Source organism: Leptodactylus fuscus, chromosome 5 (genome assembly GCF_031893055.1).
Source record: "Leptodactylus fuscus isolate aLepFus1 chromosome 5, aLepFus1.hap2, whole genome shotgun sequence".
Classification (NCBI taxonomy): Eukaryota; Metazoa; Chordata; class Amphibia; order Anura; family Leptodactylidae; genus Leptodactylus; species Leptodactylus fuscus.
In genome coordinates this window covers 163,448,918-163,476,616 of record NC_134269.1, presented here as the reverse complement: position 1 = coordinate 163,476,616, position 27,699 = coordinate 163,448,918, and the positions used below count along the sequence as shown (strand labels likewise).

Sequence of the window (27,699 nt, the reverse complement as noted above, 5' to 3'; positions counted from 1 at the left end):
CCAACTCCATTTGCTAAAATGCAGCCCCAAACTTGCAAGGGACCTCTACCATGCTTTACTGTTGTCTGCAGACATTCATTATTGTATCGCTCTCCAGCCCTATCATGGACATATTGCCTTTCTCTTACAGACAAATATTTCCCATTTTGGCTCTTTTTGAAGGGAAGTAAACATGCCTTGTCTTTCATCTGCTGTTGGGTTGGATGACCTCTGCATCTACGGTCAGCACTAACCTTTTATACGTGATTCTTTAGGAGAAGGCAGTTTGTACAAGGAGTCCTGGAAGTGATGATATGGCCCCCATAGAGCCCTGAGCTCAACATCATGCTTGTTCATTTACTTTGCTTCTTGTTGAAAAAAATTAACTATTAACACTCCTATTTTTGAAAGCGTTCTGTACGTTTCAGCATTTTTTTCCACACCTGCCTAGAACGTGTGCATAGTGCTACGTATACATATAACACTTCTGTCCGGAGATGTTACTTCACACTCTGCACCACCCACTCACTGGAGTAGGATTGTGATATTTTTGTGAATTTTTAAAGTCACTGTTGGCAATTCTGGAGAACAAGCAGCTAGACAGGTTAACCGCACACCGCTTTTCCCACCCATTTTTAAAAAGTCGAGTGAGTGGCGTAAAAGTTCTAAGTGTTAATAAATTTTGACTCAAATCAGCTCAAAAAGTTGCAAAACTGTACTTTGAGACACTTCAATTGTGTGCAGGTCTTGATACCCCCCCACTAGATTTGTCAGTCTTCTACATTACATTGTTTGTATAGTATAACTAGCTGTTCATATGGTAAGAATATCTCGCACAGTGCATTATTGTTTGCGTATTAGCTTTTTAATGTCACTGTATATTGTTCTATTGTTATTTAGTTCTGAGACCAAGAAATAAATTGACAAGGAGAAGCCATGATAGTTCAGCTGTTAGCATGACCTCTGCAGACACTGGCAAGTAAGTAGGTATGCTCATTTCTGTTACATTTACATGAATAATGTGAATAGTGTGCGTGTGTAAAATGAAAAACAGCTTATGGAAGTCTTCATTAAAGTATATTGTTCTTCCATAGTAAAGTGAAGAGACTTTTACCTTTTAACACCTTAAAACATACCTCCTGGTTATAAACAATTTTTCGTAAATATATAATGCGGGTGAATATAAGAAACTTTACAATATATCTTATCTGTTTCCTTCTTCACTTCTCACATAGAACTCTATGGAGCAGGGAAGGTGTTAGGATGAAGTCCCGCAGGCTTCCGTCCCGGCGCACGGCGCCACCTGCAGGTCAACCCGACTCTCGGCCTCGTGCAGTGAGGCGTCTAGAGACTAAGTCCCTTTTTTCCCTCTACTGAGCATGCTCGGAACTTTTGGAGCCACTCAGAGGCTAAGTCCCATTTTGCCCATACTGAGCATGATTCGTGAGGTCATGGCCACCGCCCTGCTGGGCGGGGACTTCCCTTTATATAGTTTCAGTGTGCCGCCGCCCGGCGCTCACACTTTGACTGGAAATTGTTAATGACAGAAGTTCTGGGTATTGCTAGTAAGACCTGTAATCCTCCTGAACTGTCAGCGCTACACTAGGGCTTTGGAGCAGTGGTCACTGTACCAGCCCGTGACGCTGTCAGCAGGTTTGGTCTCTGGGTTAGCCTGTGCCCTGGCCCTCTATCCCTGTCAGTTCTGAATACTAGGGGTCTGTGAGCCACTGACCTCTGTCTTGTGTTGCTGACCAGGGGCAACATTTAACCCCTGGCAGCCTGCACCTGTAGCATCTACTCTCAGGTGTGTTTATCCAGGGCAGTTAAACTGGTGAACCTTGTTGCAGTCTGTTCACACTGTATCACAAATGCTATTCCCCAGTGCAGTTGAACTGATGGAGACTTTTGTTGCAGTCTGTGCACACTGAATAGTACAAATCTCGACTGTCCAATGCAGCTACTGACTAAGGCCTTGTTCAGACAAACAGCTGCCCTCTGAGGCCTGTGGACCTCGACTGCAGTTACCAGCGCAGTCTAAAGGGTTCTGCCGTCATTCACATTTTAATTTAAATATATATAGGCAGAACCGTAACCGTGAGGGTGGAGTAGGATATGCCCACCGGATAGTTAATTGAATTGTTGCTTCATTCTGTGCACTCCTAGCCTCTTCTCTACAAACCTACCAGTGTTAAAGGAGTACAGAGTAGCAGAATGTAACAGTAGAAATTATTTGAGTGTGTTCCTAGCAGCTTTGTTTTCACCCTTATCTCTTTAAAGACTAATATGTAGAATGCCCCAAAGGTGCTATTAAGATGAAATTCCTCAAGAAGCGACTCCATTTTGTAGACTACACCTCTCAAGGAACTTATCAAGGGGAAAACTGGTGCTTTTTAACCCTTCATACCAGAGTTTTCAGTTAGTTTTTAGAAATGAATACACTGCCAATATTGAAAAGTTGAAATTACAATTTTTACAGAGATACAACATTTCAGTGCCCAATATACTGTGCCCAGGTTTCGTCAGCAGAGACGCACTCTAAAAACTGTTTAGGACGGGTTCACATCTGTGCCCGGTCTCCGCTTTGTGGGTTTTCATCTTCTGCCTGAGAAACTGGACAGGATACGGAAATCCGACAGTCAGTGTCACTGTCTTCTGCTCTCCGCGGTGAAACTGTGTTTTGTTTTTTTTTTTGTTTTTTTAACTGAACACAAAGTCTTGCATGTCCAGTTAAAATAAAAAAAAAAACAAAACGGTTTCGCCTCGGAGAGGAAGAAGATGCTCACGGGCGGACACTTTTCAAACCCATTCAAATGAATGGGTTTGAAAACTGACTGCCGGTTTCAGTCTCCTGTCCAGTTTCTTGGGCAGAAGACGGAAGCCTGCAAAGTGGAGACCGGGCGCAGGTTTGAACCCGCCTTCAGTGGATTATCCCAAGTAATAACTGCTTTTGGAGAGTTCTTTGATACAAGTGCGCTATAGATATTCTTCCATGTAAATAACCATATAGTGACCCCCTCCAAGAGCCATCACAGTGTACACTGCCAAATAGTAACAGAGAAAACAGGTCAGAGAATAGAAGGCCAAAGGGCGGTGGCAAGGTAATCAGTAAAACTTCACTTTTATCAGGACTAAAAACCATGCCATGGTTAGCAACCGAGTTAAAAACTAAAACCAGAAGGAAGAATAACCCCAGAGAATAGAGTCCCCTAGTACTAAAATGTATAAATAGTATGCTCCATAGTATGATGATATGTATTTCATAATGCCAATAATTGGATTGCAGACATACTGGCCCATTCTAAGTGTCATAAAGTAACAGTATATATTGTATACAAGCACCTCATTGAATGCATAATAGTACGTCAGATGAGCCCAATGATATGAATGAAACTCCTGCTTATCTCAGTATATACTATAATAGCTGGATAATGGAACTTTGATGGGTAGGAAATGCCCTGCACGTTAAATTGTGACTGGCCCATTAATGCCCATTTATATCATAGGCTGCATGAATGAGGGGGCATTATCATAGGAAAGACTGGAAGATTATAAAATGACTACTAAGGTCTCAATGCCAGGCCGCGACACCAATTCTTTTTGAATTCCGGAGTTTTCTCTCTCCTACAGCGCTCTGCTAGGTTACGGATAGATTGTCCCTGGGGAAGTTTAGCTTTGCAGACCATAATTTTTGATCTAACGGACCTATTTGCACAGCCTTTCTCGCCCATTTCTTTTCCTGCAGGTTCCCTCCATAAATCTATATGTGAGAAGTAAGTAAGTCTAATAAGTGGAGAGGAAGCGTATTTCATTAATAAGATACCTATGACTAGGTGAATGCTAGTAAAATCATAACACTTTTTTTACGCTGTATAGAGCAGTAGTCAGCTGAGAGCAATGTTCGGCTGCAGTCGACTAGTCAACAAGATGTCACCGAGGCGGCTGCTCTGTAAACAAACAGAGAAACCTTACCTTGCATAGATAAATGGACATTTAGAATAATGTACACTTTTGAAATGCTCGCAAGTGTTGTGACCACTATTTATACAAGGGTATTGAAGGGGAAGAATCACTTAATGAGGACCTTTCATCACATCCACTATCTCTAGGTCTTTACAGTATTTAATAGGTGCCGCTCCACTGATTCTAGTTCAGTTGGAATTTTCTCTCTAGCTCAACCATTGCAGTTGGTTTTGGAGCCTGATATGTTATGCACTGTCAGGAGGGTGGTGTCAGGCAGGAGCAGACAAGGAGCTGCTCTGACTGGAGCTCTGAATCACACACCCCTGCCTGTCACTGCCCTTCTGACATTACAGAGCTTAAATAGTACATCAGGCATCAAAAATAACTGCACTTGTTGTTCAGGAATGGTGGTGGTGGTGGGGGGGTGTTGAGAAAATTACAACTGTGCTGGAATCAGTGGAGCAGTGCCTATTAAATAATGAAAAGTAATAGAATTGGCGGAGATGGTGAAAGGTCCTCTTTAAAGGGATTGTACCATTAAAAATCTTTTCTAGTTAACACGTCAGAATGGCCCTTAGAAAGACTATTCATCTCTTACCTTTAGAAGTCGTCTCCGGCCCGCCGTTCGGTAGAAATACCGGTTTTTACCGGTATGCAAATTAGTTCTCTCGCAGCACTGGGGGCGGGCCCCAGCGCTCAAACAGCACCCAATGCTGCCAGAGAACTCTCTCCAGCGACGCCTCCATCTTCAACAGCATCTGCGTCTTCTTCCGGCTGGGATCACACTCCGGAGAACTACAGGAGCGTACTGCACATGCGCGCAAGAGTGGAGTGTGACCCCAGCCGGAAGAAGATGCAGATGTTGTTGAAGACGGAGGTGTTGCTGGAGAGAGTTCTCTGGCAGCATTGGGGACGCCCCCTGTGCGGCAAGAGAGCTCATTTGCATAATGGTAAAAACCGGTATTTCTACTGAACGGTGGGCCGGAGACAACTTCTAAAGGTAAGAGACGAATAGCCTTTCTAAAGGCCATTCTGACGTGTTAACTAGAAAAAAAAAAGATTTTTAATGGTAGAATCCCTTTAAAGAGGACCTTTCACCACTTTTGGGCACATGCAGTGTTATATACTGCTGGAAAGCTGACAGTGCGCTGAATTCAGCGCACTGTCGGCTTTCCCGATCTGTGCCCGGTGTAAAGAGCTTACGGTGCCGGTACCGTAGTGCTCTATGGTCAGAAGGGCGTTTCTGACCATTAGCCAGAGACGTCCTTCTGCCTCGCGGCGCCAATCGCGCTGTACTGTGGAGCGGAGAGGAACGCCCCCTCCCTCTGCTCACACAGCTCGTCCATAGATGAGCATTATCAGGAGCGGGAGGGGGGGAGTTCCTCCCCGCTCCACAGCACAGCGCGATTGGCGCCGCGAGGCAGAAGGACGTCTCTGGCTAATGGTCAGAAACGCCCTTCTGACCATAGAGCACTACGGTACCGGCACCGTAAGCTCTTTACAGCGGGCACAGATCGGGAAAGCAGACAGTGTGCTGAATTCAGCGCACTGTCAGCTTTCCAGCAGTATATAACACTGCATGTGCCCAAAAGTGGTGAAAGGTCCTCTTTAAGCCCATTTTGACTACACAGTATAATAATGTGAATATCATCTAGACATGAAATGGATTTATTCACACAATTGTTGTTTTAACGGCAATGTGACCAATCTGAGAAGCTGTCATATATGGGACCGTTTTCATGGATCGCTCAATAGATTCAGGTCTATAAGTGATCCGTGAAAAGCCTGTGATGTACACAGCCCTGTCATGTGAATGAGCGCTTTGTTTTACAGAATAGATGCAGTACATTTTATGTGTACAACAAACAGTTGAGTGTATGAATTGTACTCAGTCTGTTAAACAAAGCTTTGAGGGCATAAAGCCAATTTTTAATCCACAATGTGCGCTTAGTTTTCATGCTGGTTTAACAAAAGCTACAAACTCTATTGTGCATCAATATACACAATACTTCACATTGTAAGCATTTGCCTATTTTGTCGTTGTCCATGACACCCTACAGGTTAAGTAAGTAGCACATGCGTACTCTAGGTGAAGTAGTACTTCTGTTACAACAGCTCTCACCTACACGTTGGCCTTACTCTATTCAAGTAATCTTTGTAAAATGAAACCCATTGTATTTCTGGATTGGTGTGGTCATAACACTGGAGAAACATTTTCTAGGCTTTGCCATTCTATTTTCTTTCTGTTTTCTAAAATAGAAGTTCTTGAGGTGACTGCAACTTGGATGATAAGAATGTTATTATTATAGTAGTTGAGTTACATTAACTACCAATATAATTTAATTTAAGGTTTTTTTTCAGTTAAACAAGATCTTATGCAGGGCTGTGTGCCTTTACTGAAATGTACACCAGCCTGCAAATTGGGCATACATGATCATAAATATGGCAGGGTAGCCTTTACCACACCGTGTCGGCTTTCCTGGTATGTGCCTCTGGGCTGGAGATATTGGTGCCATTAGTTTCAGCACCGATTTCACCCCCTCTGTCAAAAGGGCGTTCATCGTAGCTGAGCGTCATCACTGGGCTGTAAGCGATGACGATATATAAAACTGCATATACATGAGGACATAAAAGGCCAGTAGCTATGATTTGCTGCCATTTATAACACAGCATATTACTCTGACAGACCCATTTTATTGAAAACATAATCTATTTGTATGTTGTGATTTTGGATCTTGCAGTATATTGACCCCACAATATAAAGCAAACCCTATTATACAGACTTACAAAAAGTCATACAGGTAAATATATACACGACAAGAACGTATGTACACACACATACAGTATACACATAATCCTGTGTGCACACAAAGGTGCATATATAGAGAGGTATACACAAATACACACACAAACTGCACATGTATAGTATACTATCAGATTGTCTCACATACACACCTATATAAATTTAAAAAAAAAACAAAAGCATTTGTCTTCCAGCATCTCGACCTTTGATAGAGTGCTTTATTGGAGCCAGAAATCACAACGTATCAGCCCACACAGCAGCCTTTCTCAAGTTTTTGTTTTTTCTAGATAGATCGAAGTAAATATAGGCAAATCTAAATACTAACTCATGTAAGTTTAAGCAGTTATAGGCCATGTTTTGGTTTTCCTTGTGCACTCTGTTTTGCAAAAATAGTAATATCCTACATTGATAAGCGGTTCAGATGATATCCAAGTCATCTAAAATAGGAAACGTTGCAAAGGGTAAAATCTGCAGCATATCCTAAAATCCACATAGATTTTTTTTTCCTACCCATGACTGAATAAAAAATAGATTTACTTGTACTATACTGTCTGCTGATGTGGATTTTCCACATGGAATCCATACTACAAATCTGCAGTGTCTAAGTATAGGTTCATGTTTGTTCTACAGTTGATAGTAGTGCTTATTTAGCAGTGTGGACATACTGTACATACCACAGGGGGCTGTAAATAATGCTGAATCTGCCAGTTACCAACTGTGATCTATACAAGTAAAGTTGTAACGTAAAATGTGGAGAGGAATATACAGTAACGTAAGGCTGGCTTCAAATCTGCATTGGTGTTTCTGCATCTTATCTGTTTCTGGGACTCATCGATAGATCATAAAAACTGATTAGAATATTTTGTTTAAAGGGGCTCTATCATTGGGAAAAGTCATTTTTAACTAATCACATCCTTGCATAGGCTTTAGAAAGGCTATTCCACACCTACCTTTAGTATGTAATTCGCTTCAGTGGTTTTTGAATGAGACTGCTTTTATTCACATGCTAATTAGCCTCTTGGTGCAGTGCGGAAGTCTCATCATGCATTCGTCTTTGCTATTCTTTCCTATGTAAGGCTGCTGCTGATGACTTCCTGCACACACAGATAGGAGAGAATAGTAGAGATGAGTGCTGCTGGGGACTTCCTGTGCTGGCTGGAGGCTAATTAGCATATAAATAAAAACGGACTTATTAAAAAAACCACTGAGGCAATTTACATACAAAAGGTAGGTGTGGAATAGCCTTTCTAAAGGCTATGCATGTATGTGATTAGTTAAAAATGACTTTTTTTTTTCCAATGATAGAGCCCCTTTAAAAAACAAACAAACATTGATTTCAATGGTTTTTTAAAACCATCTGCAGGTTGTTATTTGTTTATATGTATCCGCTCTTTTGCAGCACTTTCGCTCTGTCCAAAATATAAGAATACACGACGGAGAGCAACAGATGTTGTTTTTTTATTTTGTTGTTTTTTTATTTATTTTTTTTTTGTTTTGTTTTTTTATAACATTGAGGTCTATGGAAAACAGGCATAAACAGGTTACCCCACCACCAGCAACGGAGAGCGATTTGTTTTGGGGAACAGTCCACCAAAAATGAGCAGAAACGGACAGTTTAGACAGATACCCATTGAATGATTTGTCAGAAAAGACAGGTTATGATATGCGCTGTGTAACTGTTTGTGTCCGTCTTTTTGACGACATAACCTTACTTAACTTAAGTATCAGTGATGAGAATTATCTTCAGTCCCAGGCACTGCCTGCAAGTCCCAGCTGTAACAAAGCCAGCACTTGCTTCTGAGCCCACCCCATATTTGTTGTAAATGGGTTTATTTAAAAACAAATTCTTCTATATTTGCCACAATTGTCAATTGTTCTCTGTTTTTTTTTGTGTTACGCAGGTGTGAGAAATGTTACATATGTAAATCACTAGTACCACTAAAAGATTATCAGGCACATGTGGACAACTGTTTGCAGACTGCAGTGCTAGAAACCCAGGACTCAAGACTTAGAAACAACAAGGTAAGGCTATATTCACATCTGCGTTGGAGACTCCCTTGCAGAGTCTGCCAAAAATTAGCGGAAGACTTCTTTCTCCACCCGTGTCAATGAGGTCCCAGGGCTCTGTGTATATCTGCTCTTTTAGAGATCCCCCTCCTCTCTTTTGTTCGAGTTCCCTCACCAACCTGACAGCGCCAGTGTAATCCAAGCATCAATGTATTATATCATCACAACCAAATACAACACATTCATGAAGAGGGGGCTGGCATGTGACAGAGGTTTTTTTTTGTTAAATCAGCATGGGTTTATCCATAGGCTTTACATATTACATCATAGGAAAAAATAAAGAAAACGCACCAAACCACATTGACCAACTGCACACTTTTGCATTTTGTTTCTCTATCATTGTAATTAGTTTGTGGGGGGAGGTGATGCAACAAATGTGCTACTTAAAGGGTTTTTCTGGGCTAAAAATATTATTGACCTGTCCTTAGTCTAGGTTATCAATACCATATCAGTATGATTTTGAGACCCCCACACCCCCATCAATTAGCTGTTCTAAACAACAGATGCACAGGAAGCAAACAGCTCTGTTCTTTGTGTAGTGGCTGGACCAAGTCACTGCACCTTAGATTGTTTTCAAACGAATAGGAACAAATTGTCAGTAACTTAATCTGGCCACTACACCAAGAACAGAGCTGTCTTCTTCCTGCTCCATTCTCTGTGTATCAGCTGCTGAGAATCCCTGATCTTTGGTCATTAATTAGCTCATTAATATTTTTAGCTGGAAAACCTTACTAACATGAACTAAAGTCACTCAAATGCAACAGGCCTCTTGAATCATCCAGTGCTCTTCTGCTCTATGTAACAGTAGCATGTGATCTAGTTAATGTAGTCACATATGACCTGTGGGTAGTAACATGACTATATGGAACAAAATAGAAGAACTTATAGAGAAACTACTTTATCTGAACTTGACCATTTCAACGCAAACTGTCATGGTCGTAAGTGTTGGCACATGTGAAATTTTTCCAGAAAATGAAGTACTTTTCCCAGAAAAGGATTGCAATTACCGGTTTGTTATACACATGTTTATTTCTTTTATGTGTATTGGAAGAACTCAAAGAACATAGAAAAAAAATCCGAAAGGGATAGAATTTTGCACAAAAATAGGCCATGCAAAATTACTGGAACCCTCAACGCAACGTTTCCCTCTTGGGAAAAAATAACTGAAATCAATCACTATAACACACCTCTTAACTGGAATTTTGGATCCCTCTTCTTTTGCAAACTGTTCCAGGTCTCTCATGGCTGCCTTTTCCCAACAACAATTTTAAGATTTCTCCACAGGTGTTCAACGGGATTTAGAACCTGACTTGCTGCTGGCCACTTCAGGACTGCAATTACACCTGTTTTGTTATATACATGTTTATTTCCTTTAGGCTATTGGAACAACACACTCAAAAAAAAAAAGAAAAAAGACAAGTTGGACATAATTTCACTCAATGCTTCAAAAATGGTTCAGATAAAATTGTTGGCACCTTTTCAAAGTTTGTTTCAAGCATGTGATGCTTGTTTGAACTCACCTGTGGCAAGTAACAGGTGTGGGCAATAAAAAAATCATACCTGAACTAGAAAAAGAGGAGAGAACTTGACTCAGTCTTTGCATTCTGTGTCAGTGTGTGCCACTCTTAACATTGGAGACAGAACAAGAAGAAGATAACTGTCTGAGGACTTGTAACCTTGAGAATGTTGATATTTTTACACAATTTTGGTTCTCAAGTCTATCTCCAGTGATCTTGATGTTCATTTGTCTACACTGTGCTGCATATTCAAGAAGTTTACAACCTGTGGCATTGTAACTAATCTCCCTGTACGAACGCAATCAATTTCCAAAGAAATTCAAGCGGTCTTGCAGGCTTAGGGTGCATCAGTGTCAGCAGGAACTCTCTGTTGAATTACTGGAAAGATTTCAGGGATGTCAACACTTACAGTCATAACTATATGTGAAGTGCTAAAATAACAGCAACGCATAGGCAGAACTACAGCAGGCTATAAGTATGAAATAGATTCTGGTTCATTCAGCAGTTTTTCCTCCTGGACCCGCTATACACATGCATGCTTGGTTTAGCAGATTGTCTATGAGTTCTCCATGGGATGATAGGGATATTGGACTACCAGACACCTCTGGCAGCTGCTTATCTTCTCTGAAAAAAAGAGAGTCAGACATGTTAAAATTCTTCCGACCCCAACATCTGTTGTTTGGGGAGAGTCTTATTTTAATTTCAACAGATAATTGTGAAGCGGGAGGAAAATGATACATGGTTTTCAAAATTTTATCAAATAAAAATCTGGAAAGTATGATGTGCAAAAGTATTCAGCCCCCCTATATCAATACTTTGCAGAGCCATATTTCGCTTCAGTTACATCTGCAAGTCTTTTGGGGTATGTCTCTACCAGCTTTGCACATCTAGAGACTGAGACTTCTGCCCATTCTTCTTGGCAAAATAGCGCAAGCTCAGCCAGATTGAATGGAGAGCGTCTGTGAACAGCAATTTTCATGTCTTGCTACAGATGCTCAATGGGATTTAGGTCTGAACTTTGACTGGGCCATTTTAACACATGTAAGCCATTGATCTAAGCCATTCCACTGTAGCTATGGCTGTATGTTTAGGGTCGTTGTCTTGTTGGAAGGTGAATCTCCTTCCCAGTCCCAAGTTTTTTGCAGCCTCCAACAGGTTTTCTTCCAGGATTGCCTTGTATTTAGCTCCTTCCATCTTCCCATCGACTGTGGATTTCTGCAGCCCCCGCCAGAGTGACCACTGGCCTCTTAGCTGCTTATCTGACTAGTTCTCTTCTTGCTCAATCTGTCAGTTTTGGTGTACAGCCATATTTGCAGTTGTAGAATACTTTTTCCATTTTTGGATGATGGATTGAACTGTACTCCTTGGGATGCTCCAATCTTGGAATATGGTTTTATAACCTAACTTTGCTTTAAATTTCTCCACAACTTTATCTCTGACCTGTCAGGTGAGTTCCTTGGTCTACATGATGCTGTTTGTTCACTGACCACTGAGGCCTTTACAGAACAGGTGTCTTTATACTGAGAATGAATTAGACACAGCTGGACTCTATTAACTCATTAAGTGACTTGTGAAGACAGTTGATTGCACTGGATTTTATTTAGGCTTATCAGAGTACAGGGGGCTGAATACTTTTGCATGTCACACTTTTCAGATTTTTATTTGATTAAAATTTTGACAAAATCTGAAAAAGTGCAAGGGGAATGAAAACTTTTACAAAACGCTGTATGTGTTTGTGTTTTCCTTAATAGTATTGTTCTGCAGTTTATCCTTAAGCAGGTAGTCTGTCTACACCATGGATTTTGACAGCTGTCTATCCTTGATTTTCAGAGGGAATACCCAGCACCTAATTGCAGGCTTCTAAGCATGCTGGAGCAGTCAGAATCATCCTCTTTGGCAGGTATGAAGTGTAACGTCTAGGATGTATGACAGAGTGTAAAATGAGTTGTGAATCGCATTTAGGAAGGAGAATTAAACTACAGACTGAAGCCCTGTTCTTTTATTTAGCCATTGAAACCTGCAGTGGCTTCCCGTCACTGTAGTGATGCTGTTAATGGCTATGTACACCTTTTGCAAACATTTTTTTTTTCTAATGTCTCAGTGCATATAAATGAAAAATTTTGCAATAGGTGTTGATTAATAATTCTCTGTTTTCTTTATTCATTTTCTATGTAAATTATGCATCTTCATGGCAACAGACAACAAACAAACTGCGTAGCCTGATCAGGCAATCCTATGCTCTTCTATGTGTCCACTGCTTCTTGCTAAATGTCAGGAGCTCCATTTACCTGACAATGGCTGCAAGGGTGATCCTATGGACAACGTATGATAGCATTAAAGCCTATGGCCTATTACCTAGTTGCTTAATTTTTCATTTAGATTCATTGGGATCATTATAAAAAAAATGTTATGTTACAGAGTGTAGGCTGCACGCCACTGTAAGTGTAGAAATAGAGTCCCAGCCGTATCCTACAGTAGAAGAAGGGGTTCCCACTCAAGAGATTTGTTTTAAAGAAATGCTTGTATTTATTCATTACACGTGGTAATATTCATCTAGAGCAGGGGTGTTCACACTTTTTCAGCATGTGAGCTACTTCCTAAACTGACCAAGGCAAAAGATCTACTACCCACTTCTTGTGGGCGGGACCAGGGCCGGGCTTGTGGGCAGGGTCGGCGCGAAGCGTGAGAGCAGGAGACAGCAGCGTTCTGTGGCCGCCCAGGAATCCCCAGTGTCTGCTTTTTCACAGCGCAGGCTGAGAGTTATCTCTGGACACTGGCAGGCTGGGGCTGCGGCAGCCCCGCCTGCAAGTGTCCGGAGATGACTCTCAGCCTGCGCTGTGAAGAAGCAGCACCCCGGCTCCCTCCATCCCTAAGAGGGGGGAGCACGTCATCCCTCGGAGCTGCTGCTGCCCGGCCTGCAAGTGTCTGGAGTGCTTGTTCACAGCGCAGGCTGAGAGTTATCTCTGGACACTGGCAGGCTGGGGCTGCGGCAGCCCCGCCTGCCAGTGTCCGGAGATGACTCTCAGCCTGCGCTGTGAACAAGTAGCACCCCGGCTCCCTCCATCCCTAAGAGGGGGGAGCACGTCATCCCCCGGAGCTGCTGCTGCCCGGCCTGCAAGTGTCCGGAGTGCTTGTTCACAGCGCAGGCTGAGAGTCGACTCTCAGCCTGCACTGTGAACAAGCAGACACCGGGGATCCCTGGCTGCATCCCGCGATCGACCCATACATTCTTTGCGATCGACCAGTAGATCGCAATCGACGTATTGGGCACCCCTGATGTAGAGTAATTAATCGCTTACATGTGAATATTACCACGTGATGAATAAATTTAAGCATTTCTTTAAAATAAATCTCTTGAGTGGGAAATCCCTCTTCTATTATGAAAAATTGGTTACACATGTATACTTAGCCTATAAAGGGAGTCGGTCAGAAAAATCAGTATCAAACTAATGATCTAATGTACCTTGTAGGGCAGTTTCTACACTTTCCAAATATGTTTTCTTGTTCTGTGTTGCAGCTCCATTTTTATGAAAATCAGCATTTTCCTCTTATGCCAATTAGCTGAAAAGGTCTTTAGGGGAGTTTCTTCTCCTGTCAGGCCTTCGCTCTCGCAATGGGGGGACAGAGCTGGGGTGCAGTAAGAGAGAAGCTCCAGCAGGTGAGGACATACCCGTAAAGCCATTTTTGTGTAATTTGCATAAGAAAAAAATTCAGATTTTCATGAAACTGGAGCTGAAATGAAGAACAAGAAAGACATCTTTGGAAAGTATGAAGCAACCCTGCAAGGTATTGTTATGGATTTTTTGCCAATTTTCCTGCTTACAGACTCTCTTTTAGCTTTCCATAAATATCAGATCTCTCTATAGCAGCCATGCTGATTTCAGGGAGACCTCTTGATAGGTTGGATTATTTGATCCTGTTGTATGTTGGTCATGGACAAACCTAGGCTGTCATCAGTCACTCACATGATGCTTGTGTACATCTAATGTCATCCCAGTTATGTTCCAAAGGTTTTCCTGTCTGTTCAGAAGCAGGAACCCATGAGATAGAAATTTAACTTTATTACAAATGGGTTAATTGACTTTCTTGAATATAGTTTTACTAGGCTATCTTCTGTTATATACTAGTAGAACTTTCATTACAGGAGTTTAGCTGAGGAGGAGTAAAATAGGTTCTCCCTCTTACTCTTCTACATTTTAAAAGGGGTTTCTCGGCTGAAAATATTGAGCAATATCAAATTAGTAAGGGACTGACACCCGGTATCCCCCACTGATCAACTGTTCTGAGCAGCTGATGCACAGAGAATGGAGCAGGAAGCAAACAGCGCAGTTTTCTATGTAGTGGCTAAACCGAGTCATTGCAACTTGGCTCCCATTCATTTGTTTAGTTTGCCACTACATGTGGAATAGAGCTGTCTGCTTCCTGCATTCTGTGTGTATTAGCTGCTGAGAACAGCTGATCTGTGGGGGTGTTTGGTATCTGACACTACAGATCTTATGTTAGTTATTAATTAGGTAATTAATATTTTTAGCTGGAGAACCCCTTTAACATGGACCAAAGTCGCTCAAATGCAACAGGCCTGATTGACAGGGTTCCTGATGTCAGATCACCACAGATTTCATGAACCTAAAAACCGTTTCTATCACTTGTCGCCTTGCAGATGCACAGCTATAAAATGTCTGACTCTACATCTGACTCTAAGTTTGATCCTATTGCATATAGTAATGTATCCACATGCACAATGATTACTTGTAATATTTCTGTGCTGCATTGGTATTATGCAACCAAAGTTTCTTTTTAGCTGAAGATGCATAGACATATAGATTATTGTTAGCAATCGAACAGTGTTACAATGGTTAACTATAACCCTCAGGTCTATGACACTGAAATTGACTGATGGAAATCTGCTTCATTAGTCAAAACAGTTCCAGGCCTAAAATCTACAGTAGAGTACAAGACATTGACAGTAAATGGGGGTTTAGCATTTACGCTCGAAGATGTGGCTGGCTTTTTGTGCAGCAGGTTTTACTGTTGCATATAGTATGTCTCCATTTATCGTATACCATTGTGGATTTTTCTGCCGCAGATTAGAAATCATCACTGGGGCTAAACTCGTGCACCAATCCATAGTATGTTACTGCAAATCTGCAACAGAAAGTCAAAGCTTAGCCTTGAATTTCTGTAGGGGATTCCGTATTAGATTTTTCTGGCAGAAAAATCCATTGTATGACTATACCCACTGGTAAATGCTGTGACAGGCTAACAAATAACAGAACATGAAATGAAAAGTACGTAAAATCACAGGAAAGATCCTACTGTCTGGTACAAAGACCACACAGCAGTTCTCAACAACAGGCGGACGCGTAATATTGCCATATGAGGTAGGTTGCTTAGATGCAGAATTCTTGGCCTGCATCCATGATGTAGATGGTGACATACTGTTATTACTAGTATTATTATTATTTATTAATCCAGTGATGCTGTATATTTGTAGGTATACACAAAAGAAATAGAATACTAACAGAAAACAGCGGGATCGAGGGCCCTGCGACAAGGGCTTAAAGGGGCTCTATCACTAGATATACGTGTTATGAGCTAAATATATGCCTGAATAGCCTTTAAAAAGGCTACTCAGGAGCTGTTATTAGTTTATAAAAAGACCCCCCCGTTTTTGTTTCTTACCTTGGCAATCGATATGCAAATGAGCTTGATCGGGCAAGGTGGGCATTCCGTGCACCCTTTAGCGTTATAGCTTCTGGATGCCCACCGCTCTTCCTTGTGCCTCCAAGCCCTCCTCCTCTTGCTTCTTCACCGCCTCCATCATTAGTGATTTCTATTGAAATAAAGTGCGTGCGCGGTAGTGCTCCCTCCAGCGCGCTACTGCACATGCTCCAGCTCCTGCTTGCAATGTTCTCTAAGGGAAAATGGTGCTGGAGTGTGCGCAGTAGTGCGCTGGAGGAAGCACTACTGCACATGCGCGTTATTTTAATGGAAACCGCCGACTATGGTGAAGAAGCAGAAGGAGGAGGGCTTGGAGGAACAAGGAAGAGCGGTGGGCGTCCTGAGGCTATGATACTAAGGGGTGCACGGGACGCCCACTGTGCACGATCAAGCTCATCTGAATATCGATTTCCGAGATAAGAAAGAAAAATGGGGGGGTGTTCTTTTTACAAACTAATAGAAGCACCTGGATAGCCTTTTTAAAGGCTATTCAGACATATCTTTGGCTCATAACACGTATATCTAGTGATAGAGCCCCTTTAAAATCTATGAAGGAAAGTGGATAGTCATTAGGTAATGTTATCCTTGCATATAGATAAGGCTTCTAGAACGTGTCAGTCACACAGTTATATGCAGTGGTCCTTACTATTAGATTAGGCTGGCTGCCCAGTACCCTCTAAGTGTGCCACACAAAGCATTGACACCCCAAACTTCACAGAGACAGACTGTACCCTGTAGAAATTTGGTATTGGTTGATATGCAAAATACCTCATTTCCTTTCTCGAGTCTCTGTACCAACATTACAAAAAAATAGCAGAAAATTGCATCATATTTACTTAAAATCCCAGAAAATGGCCATAGTTACTGACTCAAAGACACGTTTACACAGCAGGCCTCAACAGCATGCAGACAATCGATAAGGGTGTATGCAGAAGGTTTCCCAGGAACAAAATACTTGTGTAAGAGCTAAAGCTGTTACAATCTCTCCTTGTATGTAGATTAAGATTAAAGCCCAAGAAGACTCGCACAGCACCATGTAAATAGTTTTACATCGCAGTTTTACTCCTAAATTGTTCAAACAGTGATAAAAAAGCAGAGAGAAAATCCACCCGGGAAATGTTCTACATCACAATCAAAACATAACTTGGCGTGCAGAGAATTGTAAAGGATATTTATGAGATGCCCTATGAGACTTTCAGTTTTGTTGTTCATTTTACAGAAAACCACGCATCGCCAGTGTGTGCTACTTGTCTTGTGTTCATTTTGGAGACCCTTGACCACGAGCATGTAGTAGAGAATCGCTCATTACTAGCTATTTCCCCTGTGAATACTTCTTAATGAACAGACTTTTCTTCCCTTTTATTGAGGGCAAACAGGGATATAGCACAGCCAGCCCTTAGTTGGAAAAGTACGCAGACTTTCTTGCACTTTCTCGCCAGTTTGTATTGCATAGCCATCACAAGAGCTCACCAGGTTAAACCTACCCCTGCATGACCGAGGAGTTACTTGTATACCTCCAGTATTGTCAGAAAAACCAGAATTTTTGTTCTGTGACAGTCGTGGATCGCATAGGCTATAATAGATAATTAGATGCTAAAGTGAATCTGTCAGGTCCCCCATGCTACTCAGTGCAGTATAAGATAGAAGGGACCTGCTGAGCCCAGGGACATGTAATTGGCTATGATTTGATTCAGGATTTTCATGTGAAGCGCTGTTTCAAAGCTGCCAGCCCTGATAGAGAGTCTGTGAGTCCTGCTGATTTCTCTCTTAAAGGGTTGTTTTGGGGGCAAAAAAATTGAAGCAGACTCGGATAGGTTTAAAAAAAAAAAAAAAAAAAAAAAAAAAAAAGAAGTGATACTTGACGTTCTGGTCCCCCGCCACTTACCAGGATTCTGGATTTTACTTCCCGATCCTGTCTGCACACATAGGGAATTCTGAGAGAGGACGGTGGCAGCAGGTGACCAATGAGGTGAGTGCAGCTTCTTCTTTTTTTGTTTTTGCTTCATTCTAAACCATTTGTCCTTCTTCTTTTATATTTAAAAAAAAAAAAAAAATGTAATGGAGGCTGGGAACACATGGTACATTCACAGCAGGTTGTTAGCCTCTGCGAAATCGACAATGGCTAACCTGCTGTGAACTACAATAGACGTGTAGTGGGTGGAATTCAAGCAGATCCCATTCACACACACTGCAGAAAAAAAAAGAAAGCAGCGCAGAGTGGTTTGCAATGCAAAGGTCAAAAGCCAGGCTAGCTGTCTGGAAAATTGTGCCTAAACTTTGCTGCAAAAAAATACTCCTCCTCTGCAGGATGTCTGCTGTGGACACATGTGGCCTATACGACTTCAGGGTTTGTTGGCTCCAGCTATATTCTGAAAAACAAGGAAATATATATAAACCCTGGAAAAACTGGACAGGGGATGGCTTGCCGACAGTCAGATTTAAAACCCATTCATTTGAATGGGTTTTTAAAGGTAACGCCAGTGTCCGTATGCAGCCTCTCTGCCTGGAAACTGTTTGTTTTTGGGGGGGTTTGCACGGACACAAAGTCCTGCATGTACGACTGTGTGCTTGCAAAAAAAAAAAAAAAACGGTTTCCCTGCGGAGAGCCTACATACGGATAACGGTGGTTACCTTTAAAAATCCATCCAAATGAATGGGTTTTAAAGCTGACCGCCTGCAAGCCGTCCCCTGTCCAGTTTCCCTGGGATTTAGGATGGAAATCCCAGGGCGTGAACATCCCCTTAGAATCCATTCACATATACAGTCCTATGAAAAAGTTTGGGCACCCCTATTAATCTTAATCATTTTTTGTTCTAAATATTTTGGTGTTTGCAACAGCCATTTCAGTTTGATATATCTAATAACTGATGGACACAGTAATATTTCAGGATTGAAATGAGGTTTATTGTACTAACAGAAAATGTGCAATATGCATTAAACCAAAATTTGACCGGTGCAAAAGTATGGGCACCCTTATCATTTTATTGATTTGAATTCCCCTAACTACTTTTTACTGAAGCACAAAATTGGTTTTGTAACCTCAGTGAGCTTTGAACTTCATAGCCAGATGTATCCAATCATAAGAAAAGGTATTTAAGGTGGCCAATTGCAAGTTGATCTCCTATTTGAATCTCCTCTGAAGAGTGGCATCATGGGCTACTCAAAACAACTCTCAAATGATCTGAAAACAAAGATTGTTCAACATAGTTGTTCAGGGGAAGGATACAAAAAGTTGTCTCAGAGATTTAACCTGTCAGTTTCCACTGTGAGGAACATAGTAAGGAAATGGAAGACCACAGGGACAGTTCTTGTTAAGCCCAGAAGTGGCAGGCCAAGAAAAATATCAGAAAGGCAGAGAAGAAGAATGGTGAGAACAGTCAAGGACAATCCACAGACCACCTCCAAAGAGCTGCAGCATCATCTTGCTGCAGATGGTGTCACTGTGCATCGGTCAACTATACAGCGCACTTTGCACAAATAGAAGCTGTATGGGAGAGTGATGAGAAAGAAGCCGTTTCTGCACGTACGCCACAAATAGAGTTGCCTGAGGTATGAAAAAGCACATTTGGACAAGGCAGCTTCATTTTGGAAACAAAAATTGAGTTGTTTGGTTATAAAAAAAGGCGTTATGCATGGCGTCCAAAAAGAAACAGCATTCCAAGAAAAACACATGCTACCCACTGTAAAATTTGGTGGAGGTTCCATCATGCTTTGGGGCTGTGTGGCCAATGCCGGCATCGGGAATCTTGTTAAAGTTGAGAGTCGCATGGATTCCACTCAGTATCAGCAGATTCTTGAGAATAATGTTCAAGAATCAGTGACGAAGTTGAAGTTACGCCGGGGATGGATATTTCAGCAAGACAATGATCCAAAACACCGCTCCAAATCCTCAGGCATTCATGCAGAGGAACAATTACAATGTTCTGGAATGGCCATCCCAGTCCCCAGACCTGAATATCATTGAACATCTGTGGGATGATTTGAAGCGGGCTGTCCATGCTCGGCGACCATCTAACTTAACTGAACTTGAATTGTTTGTCCAAAATACCTTTATCCAGGATCCAGGAACTGATTAAAAGCTACAGGAAGCGACTAGAGGCTGTTATCTTTGCAAAAGGAGGATCTACTAAATATTAATGTCACTTTTCTGTTGAGGTGCCCATACTTTTGCACCGGTCAAATTTTGGTTTAATGCATATTGCACATTTTCTGTTAGTACAATAAACCTCATTTCAATCCTGAAATATTACTGTGTCCATCAGTTATTAGATATATCAAACTGAAATGGCTATAAACACCAAAATATTTAGAACTAAAAATGATTAAGATTAATAGGGGTGCCCAAACTTTTTCATAGGACTGTAAATGTCCTCGGTTGTAATTTCCTTCCAGAATGGTGCAGAAAAGCCAGAGGAATCCTGATGCCAGATCCAGGGCTGTGGAATCAGTTGGGGCCAGTTTTGGGTGGAGTTGTAGTTGGAAATAGTTACTGACTCTGACTATAAAATAGAGTGATTAGTATGTATATGATATTTTATTTTTAGCAATTTTTTTCCTGTCTGAGCATGGCCTGCTGCCAGTTATGAAAGAGTCTAAGAATATAGCCTACCAGCCATGGCCAGCTACAGCCCTGGCCAGAACGGTGGCAACTGGTGTTTATATGGCACCTTATATTTTACAATAAGGTATTGCTCCTGACCTGTCAAAGAGTCAGACAGAAAAATGTTGCAGGTAACTTGTAACATCAGTTATACGAGGTGCCTGAACAGATCACATTGAAAACAATAGGATCTTTTCTGACTTGAGTCTTCCCTCTGGTGTGAGTCTCACCACCGTGTATATGTAAACATACCCTTAATAAACTTTTGTTCTTATAATTTTATAAACTGGTGGAATATTTTGTTCTTTACAGATATGTAGAAGGGTGGTATCTTAAAGAGGACCACCAACTCCATTTCTTTGCCGATCCTCTGATTCCACTGGAATCTAGCTCTCACCATTTCCAAGCAATCAATGTAGGTAGTTTTGGTACCTGATAAATATATCATGCACCAAAATGAACTGTGATGATTACTCAGAAATGTCTCACCTGACTTTGTACTGTTGGGTGGGTGATGTCAGGCAGGGGGTGTGATTCAGATCTTGAATCAGAGGCAGCCAGTGTCAGAGCCCAGAATCACTGCTCCTTGTCTGCTCCTGCCTGACCCCGCCCTCCTGACAGTACAGAGGCTAAATAATTTAGGAACCAAACTAACAGCACTGATTGTTTGGGAATGGTGAGGACTGGAGAAAGAAATCCCAAATGTGCTGAAATAAATGGAGGGGGCACATTAAATGATACAAAGGACTGGAATTTGTGGAAATGGAAAAAGCCCTCTGTAAGCAGATTTGGCACTGACAACACAGTATAATGTCTTACATTATTTCTTACACTTTTGTTTTACTTTACAGAAGCAAACAGTACCACTGCAGAACCCTCCCGTCTGAGGTAAACTCTATCCAAACTCGTTATACATACAATATAGTTATTGTAGTTTCTGTATGGTATCATTGTCCTATGGCCCTTATACATTAGGAGTTGTTATTGATGGCAGAGGTCTCCATATATATTTATTAACTAAGTCTGGTGATTTTTATACCAAAGTGTTGGAAGAACATGTGCTTTGCACCAAAGACTGAAGTTTGAAAGAAAATGAAAGTCCATTTTATGCTTATTATATGTGCCAAATTTTGTGACTATTTTAATTTACTAACTTGACCTTTTCTCAACCAGTTTTTTTTTTTTTTTTACTGACCAACTCTTCTATTTTATCTCAGTCTGACTCCTTCATAAATGACAGCCATGGTTAGTCAGAGGCAGTAAAGATCCTGTAATTCATGAATAAAGCTAGCGATAGAGTTCCTATGAAAGTAAATCTGCAATAAACTATACATCTAATTCATAATATTAAAACAATGTTATTAAAAATAATTAAAATAAGTAACTATTTTATTTTGAAGGCAGAATCTGTAACTTTTATTCACTTCTGATTCCACTCAAAACTGGTCCTAGATTCTGACCCCAAAGCCTGTTTTTTTTTAGTTTACCACCAAATGTTTTACTTTTTTAGTCAGACACATAGGATTTTTTTAATTTTTTTTTAAATAGGAGTGAATTGAAGTGATTTTAGTTCTTTTTTTCATTAGTTGGTAATAGGGACAATGATAAGTAAGTAAAATAAAGCGTTTGTAAGTACTGTGGGGAAGGTAGCTCAGTAGTCGCATTAATGCAGATCCAGCCAGTCAGACACAGGGACATATTATTTGGTGCAAACAGGTTTATTTGGAAAAACAGCAAAATAAATAAACCTTCATGTCAGGCACAAAATAAGCAACACAAAATGCAGCCTTATCTTCAGACAAAAATGTCAAACAAAACCCTGCTTGTCCGAAAACTAGCTAAACAGTATAAGGCTAACTATATACGTATGGCTTACTACCAGCCACACGAACAAACAAATAGCAGACTTAGGTCTCACCAGTCTATCAGTGGTTCAGGACAGACCCAGGCGCCTCCTTTCGCTTCCAGGATCTGCTCTGCTCTGAAGTGCAGGCCCCGCAGCCTTCTATGGCCCAATAGTGAGCCTAGTACCCACACCGGGGCTGAGGCCTACTCAAGACCCACACTGGACTACTCGCATGTCAGAAACCTGAGGGAGATATACCGTGACTCCAGCACTCTGCCGGTCTCCTTCATTTGTAGTATGTAGCGCTCCAACATATGCAATCTCAAGTTGCTCATTTAGTTTAGTATGATAAAAATAAACTGTGAGATTTGTTGTATTGAAAAGTGTAGTCAATTAACAATAGAAAATAAAGGTATACTGACATAGAACACCTAAATGTTTCCAAAAGGCAGTCTGCCAGACCATTAGTACTATAGACAAGTTTGTTATATATGGCATGGACAGCTTACCCCTTACGCTGGGTTCACACTAGCGTTCGGCAGTCCGTTCTCAGGTTTCCGTCTTCTGAATGCAGAAGACGGAAACCTGTCATGCCGAGTCCGGCCGTGAGTGCCGGTGAGTGTTTTATGCTCTCTCCGTGGCGAAACAGTTTTTTTTAAACCGGACACAGAGTACTGTATGTCCGACTCTGTGTCCGTTTAAAAAAAAAAAAAAAAAACGTTTTCACTGCGGAGAGCATAAAACGCTCACGGCCGGACACCTTTCACCCATTCAAATGAATGGGTTTGAAAGAGTCCTGCAGCTTTTTCCGTCTCCTGCTCTGTTTTGTGCAGGAAGCGGAAACCTGCATAACGGACTCCCGGGCGCAGTTGTGAACCAGCCCTTACCAAAAAGTAAGCAGACTCTAAGATTACATTCCTTCAGCTCCTCAACCCACACCTATACACCATGCTTTACTATCTATTAGGTGCTTGGATTCTTGACTCCGTTATTAAACATTTAATCTCTAACCTACTCTCCATGTTTTGCTTTGGCAGTATTACTATCCTACGTTCAATGGCAGTTCATGTCCTATTGCTTGAATTTGCTTGTAATTGTAATTGCGTTTTAATACAAAATCCAAAGAATCAATCAATCAAAAGAATTTTAAAAGAAAAGAACTTTCAGATACCTGATGGATGGAGAGAGAAAATAAAATGTAGCTCACAGTGCCTGCTATAAAGCTGATCTGTCATCCGACTATGCTGGACTATGTAAGGACACCATAGTATGTGCACAGGTCTACTCTCCTATTAGCCAAAATTGTACAAAAACTGTACCCTTTGGTTCTTGTGAGCTATCAAGGAATACACTGAACGTGTGGGGCTGATTGGGACAGGACTACTGGTATACATTTCTATTTAGATGCACGGACCCTGGAGGATACACCATAAATTAAGAGCAAACTCAGGTAGGGCAGAGATGATTAAGACTGGCATGGAAAACTTAGGTCTTCAATATAGTTTATGACCCCACCAATGATGATTGACAGCTAGCCGCTGTGGTTCTGCATCCTGCAGCCAGTCACTGTGAGGAGGTATGCATAGAAAGAATACATTGGTCTCATAAACAGTGTCAATATATGACACAAACACTAAAGAAATGTATCTACTTAACCAACCGTAACTATATTTACTGTATACATGTACATAAATTGTTGTTCTTTGTTTGCACCCCTGTGTTCAGCCCACCTAGAGAAGACTATAATGACAGTTTAACCTCTGAGCTTCTGAACCTCAGCGACTCTCCCATCAAATCCTTTGTATCCATCTCAGAAGCCACAGATTGCCTTGTTGACTTCAAGAAGCAATTCAGCCGCCAGCCAAACAGTAGAAGAGCAAGTCGGCGGGGGAAGAGACGTAGGATGTGACTACATCTCTACATGATTAATTCAGGACCAAATATTGTATGTCAGCACATGTACAATCTGTTCTTTATATAGACCAGTATCTATTCTGTAGTACACAAGAACATAGGACTTTTCCACAGAAGGATGTGATGTTTTTCCATCATCAATGCAGCTATATATCTTTGTGAGTGTTTTCATTATGAATTATAATGTCAGGCAATACTCTGCCTGGTAAAGTGCCTGCAATTGTAAATATATAATTTATGGTGATATTTTATTTCCTTATGGTCCACAATGAAATTTATACTTTCTGCTGAAAATATACTATCTATGTGTCAGTCTGAATGGAACGGAATAAATGACAATGTGTTCTTTTCACCATTGTATACTTCTTCTATAATTTTATGTTAACAATTTGGTGCATGGATGTTTCTCTTAGAGCAGATATTGCTAGCTTGGCACCTCTTCCTTTAAAGAGGACTTCCACCCAAAATGTAAACATTACCATGTGTTAGTAAATCCGAAATTGGGCAGTTAACAACATGCTTTAAACATCAGGGTTTTTTTCAAATCCTTTTTACTCCCTGTCCTTATTTTTGCTGAATATTTTGGGCTCCTGTGTAGCAGGCTTTGTTTATGGGTTTTTTTCAGGCATTTTTAGATAGGAAAAAATCCTAATTGAAAACAAAACACTTCTACAGCTAATCTGTTTAAATCTACAGTAGCAGCATAAAGGATGAGATTCCTACAGATGTCATTCACATGCTGCAACTAAAATCTCACAAAATATTAAAAGTATACATGTGCAGTATGACTATTCCTTCCAAAATCCAAGATGGCGTAATGCACATGCACAGTACGCTCTTGTAGTTCTATGATCTACTAAGCAGCATAGAACTAGAAGATCATACTGCCCATGCCTGAGCTTGGAACACCGGCGGACATCAGAGCTGCAAGTGATGCAACTAGGAAGGAGAGAGAGAGGGGAGTATGAGTTAGGGCTCGTTCACATCTGCGTTCTGCTCTCCGTACTTCAGGTTTCCGTTTCCTGCATAAAACAGAGCAGGAGACGGAAACCTGCAGGAGTCTTTCTCACCCATTCATTTGAATGGGTGAGAAAGATGTCCTGCGGTGAGCGTTTTATGCTCTCTGCCGCGAAACCGGGTTTTATAATCCGGACACATAGTCGGACATGCAGTACTCTGTGTCCAGATTAAAAAAACCGGTTTCGCGGCAGAGAGCATAAAACGCTCACCGCCGCTCACGGCCAGACCCGGTCTGTGATTTCCGTCTTCTGGCATGCAGAAGACGGAAACCACAGAAAGGAGAGTAGAACGCAGGTGTGAACCTAGCGTAAGGGACAACAAAAGGAGTTCCGAAACGCGTAAGCTTTTGACTATGCTCTTGTATCCTGGACGCACAATGTAAGAGTGTCTTTTTATTTTTTTATAAATGAAGTAAAAGTTATAATTTAATTTTTGGTTTGCTGGATACATTTTCACATTGTTGCACCTGTGTAACTCCACTGCAGTCTGGAGTAAGTGTCCGTGCAACCTCTCATTATTACTAGGTGGAGCGGTTTTTCCTATTTTGTTGTTTGTCTATAATGGAGAAGAGGATGGCAAAGGAAAGAGAGTCATTATTCCACAATGATGTGGCTGTGTTCCCTGAACAAGGCTAATGCCCCCTGTACCCTCTGGACCTCATTTACATGTGGATGAAAACGCGTTGGAGGGACTTCTACTACACCTGAACTTACCCTTGGTTTGCTAGTGCTGGTGCAAAGACAATTTGATAGTTTTAAAGAAAATGAAACAAATCTGAATAGTTCCTGTAACCTGCAGAGCTAGTGTGGGGTCAAAGTAACCACTAAGACGTTGCTATGATATTCATGATGAGCAGCAGAAGTCGCAGCTCTTCACCTCACTAAGTTCCTCTGTTAGCTACAATATCCATATCTTTCTATACTATGCCAGAAATGAGTCTACAGCCCGCAGTACTGAATATTGAAATGGACGAGACAATTCTATTTTAGTGACATTTTCCCTTTAAGCTTGTGTTATTAACTTGTGATCGCTTTTGGAATGTACAGGCTGCTTCTCCTTTTGCTAAAGTGAATGCGCTTAGTGGATATTACCAAGCATTTGTCTGCAGTCTCTGTTTACAGGGACATCTGTGAAATGACAGCTACTGAAATGTGCAATGATGGTTGAAATATTCATATCAAATCAGTTCAAAGCAATGTCGGAGAAGTGTTTAGCTCATGTCTGTCTGCATCAAGCCTCATTTCGTCTGCAACTCCCTTAGGTCCTCTTAAAAATGCAGCATCTTTAATAACCCATATAATTCCTTAACCAAACAGGTAAAGTATATGTCATCAGCTTAACCACTATGCCACTTCAAGAACTGGAGAAAGGAAAAAAAAAAAATCTTCTGGGGCCATTGAAAGTTGCCTGTGACAGGAGGAATGCTCCATCTCTTCATTCTATGGTTTGTGAAATTGTCAATTACTTTTCTTACCTCATTTACAAATGTCATATTGTCGCCCATGGTTTTACAGCCACGTATATGTCGGGGTTTTTTTGGCTGATCATCAAAGCAAGAGATCCGGATAATGAGATGACAGTCTCCCATGTTCTATATTTTGCAAATGAAAGAGGGCACAGTCTACTTGCCTGCTATGTAAACAGACGGATTCTTTTTTTCAGGAGAACATTTACCGCCCACAACATATTTTTGTATTTTCTCTCTTGATTTTGCAATAGAACATTTGAGGTAAGAGAATGTAGAGACATTGATTTGCATTGCCATTTAAAGGGTCCCTCTAATTTTAAATCCCATTTTATATATGTAGAGTACAGGTCAAACACCTTGCAATGCATCTTATTGCAGAAATCTGTTTGTCACTTATCAGGATATGTTCTTTCACCTTCCCTTTACATAGAGTATTAGTTCTAATAATCCCCATCAGTATTAAAGTCCTGAAATATTGCATCATAGATTGGCCACTGGAAACTGGAGCAGACCATACTGCCATTTTATAGTAAAGCAGGATTCCCTTTGAAAGCAAAATAATGTTATTTGGTACTAAAGGATTATCCTAGTTTGAAGTGTGACTATCAGCAATCTGACATTGTCCAAACAGACCTGGACATTGTCTGTACCCTGTTATCCACTCTGGACTGAGACCACCCACTAGACAATACAAAGCCTAATTGTTATATTGGGTACTGAAACTAACAGCACCGATTGCTCAGGAAGGGTGAAGACTAGAGAAAAATATTCCAACTACTTCAGAATCAGTGGAGTGGTGACTGT

At 41.1% G+C, this 27,699-nt stretch overlaps 1 protein-coding gene across 4 annotated transcripts in view; it reads left to right on the top strand.

The window, feature by feature from the left end:
- Positions 1-24,730, top strand: part of UIMC1 (ubiquitin interaction motif containing 1) — a 92,016-nt gene extending 67,286 nt beyond the window's left edge. For 2 of the 4 annotated variants that reach the window (XM_075274670.1, XM_075274671.1), the window contains exons 10-14: positions 880-958; positions 8,644-8,764; positions 12,157-12,226; positions 21,499-21,535; positions 24,219-24,730. In XM_075274670.1, the coding sequence (XP_075130771.1) occupies positions 880-958; positions 8,644-8,764; positions 12,157-12,226; positions 21,499-21,535; positions 24,219-24,402 (491 nt within the window). In that variant the 3' untranslated portion in view covers positions 24,403-24,730. Of the gene's footprint in view, positions 1-879; positions 967-8,643; positions 8,765-12,156; positions 12,227-21,498; positions 21,536-24,218 lie in introns of those variants that run through there. The other 2 variants (XR_012716120.1, XM_075274672.1) reach the window with 2 other exon arrangements.
- The last annotated feature ends 2,969 nt before the right edge of the window (positions 24,731-27,699 follow it).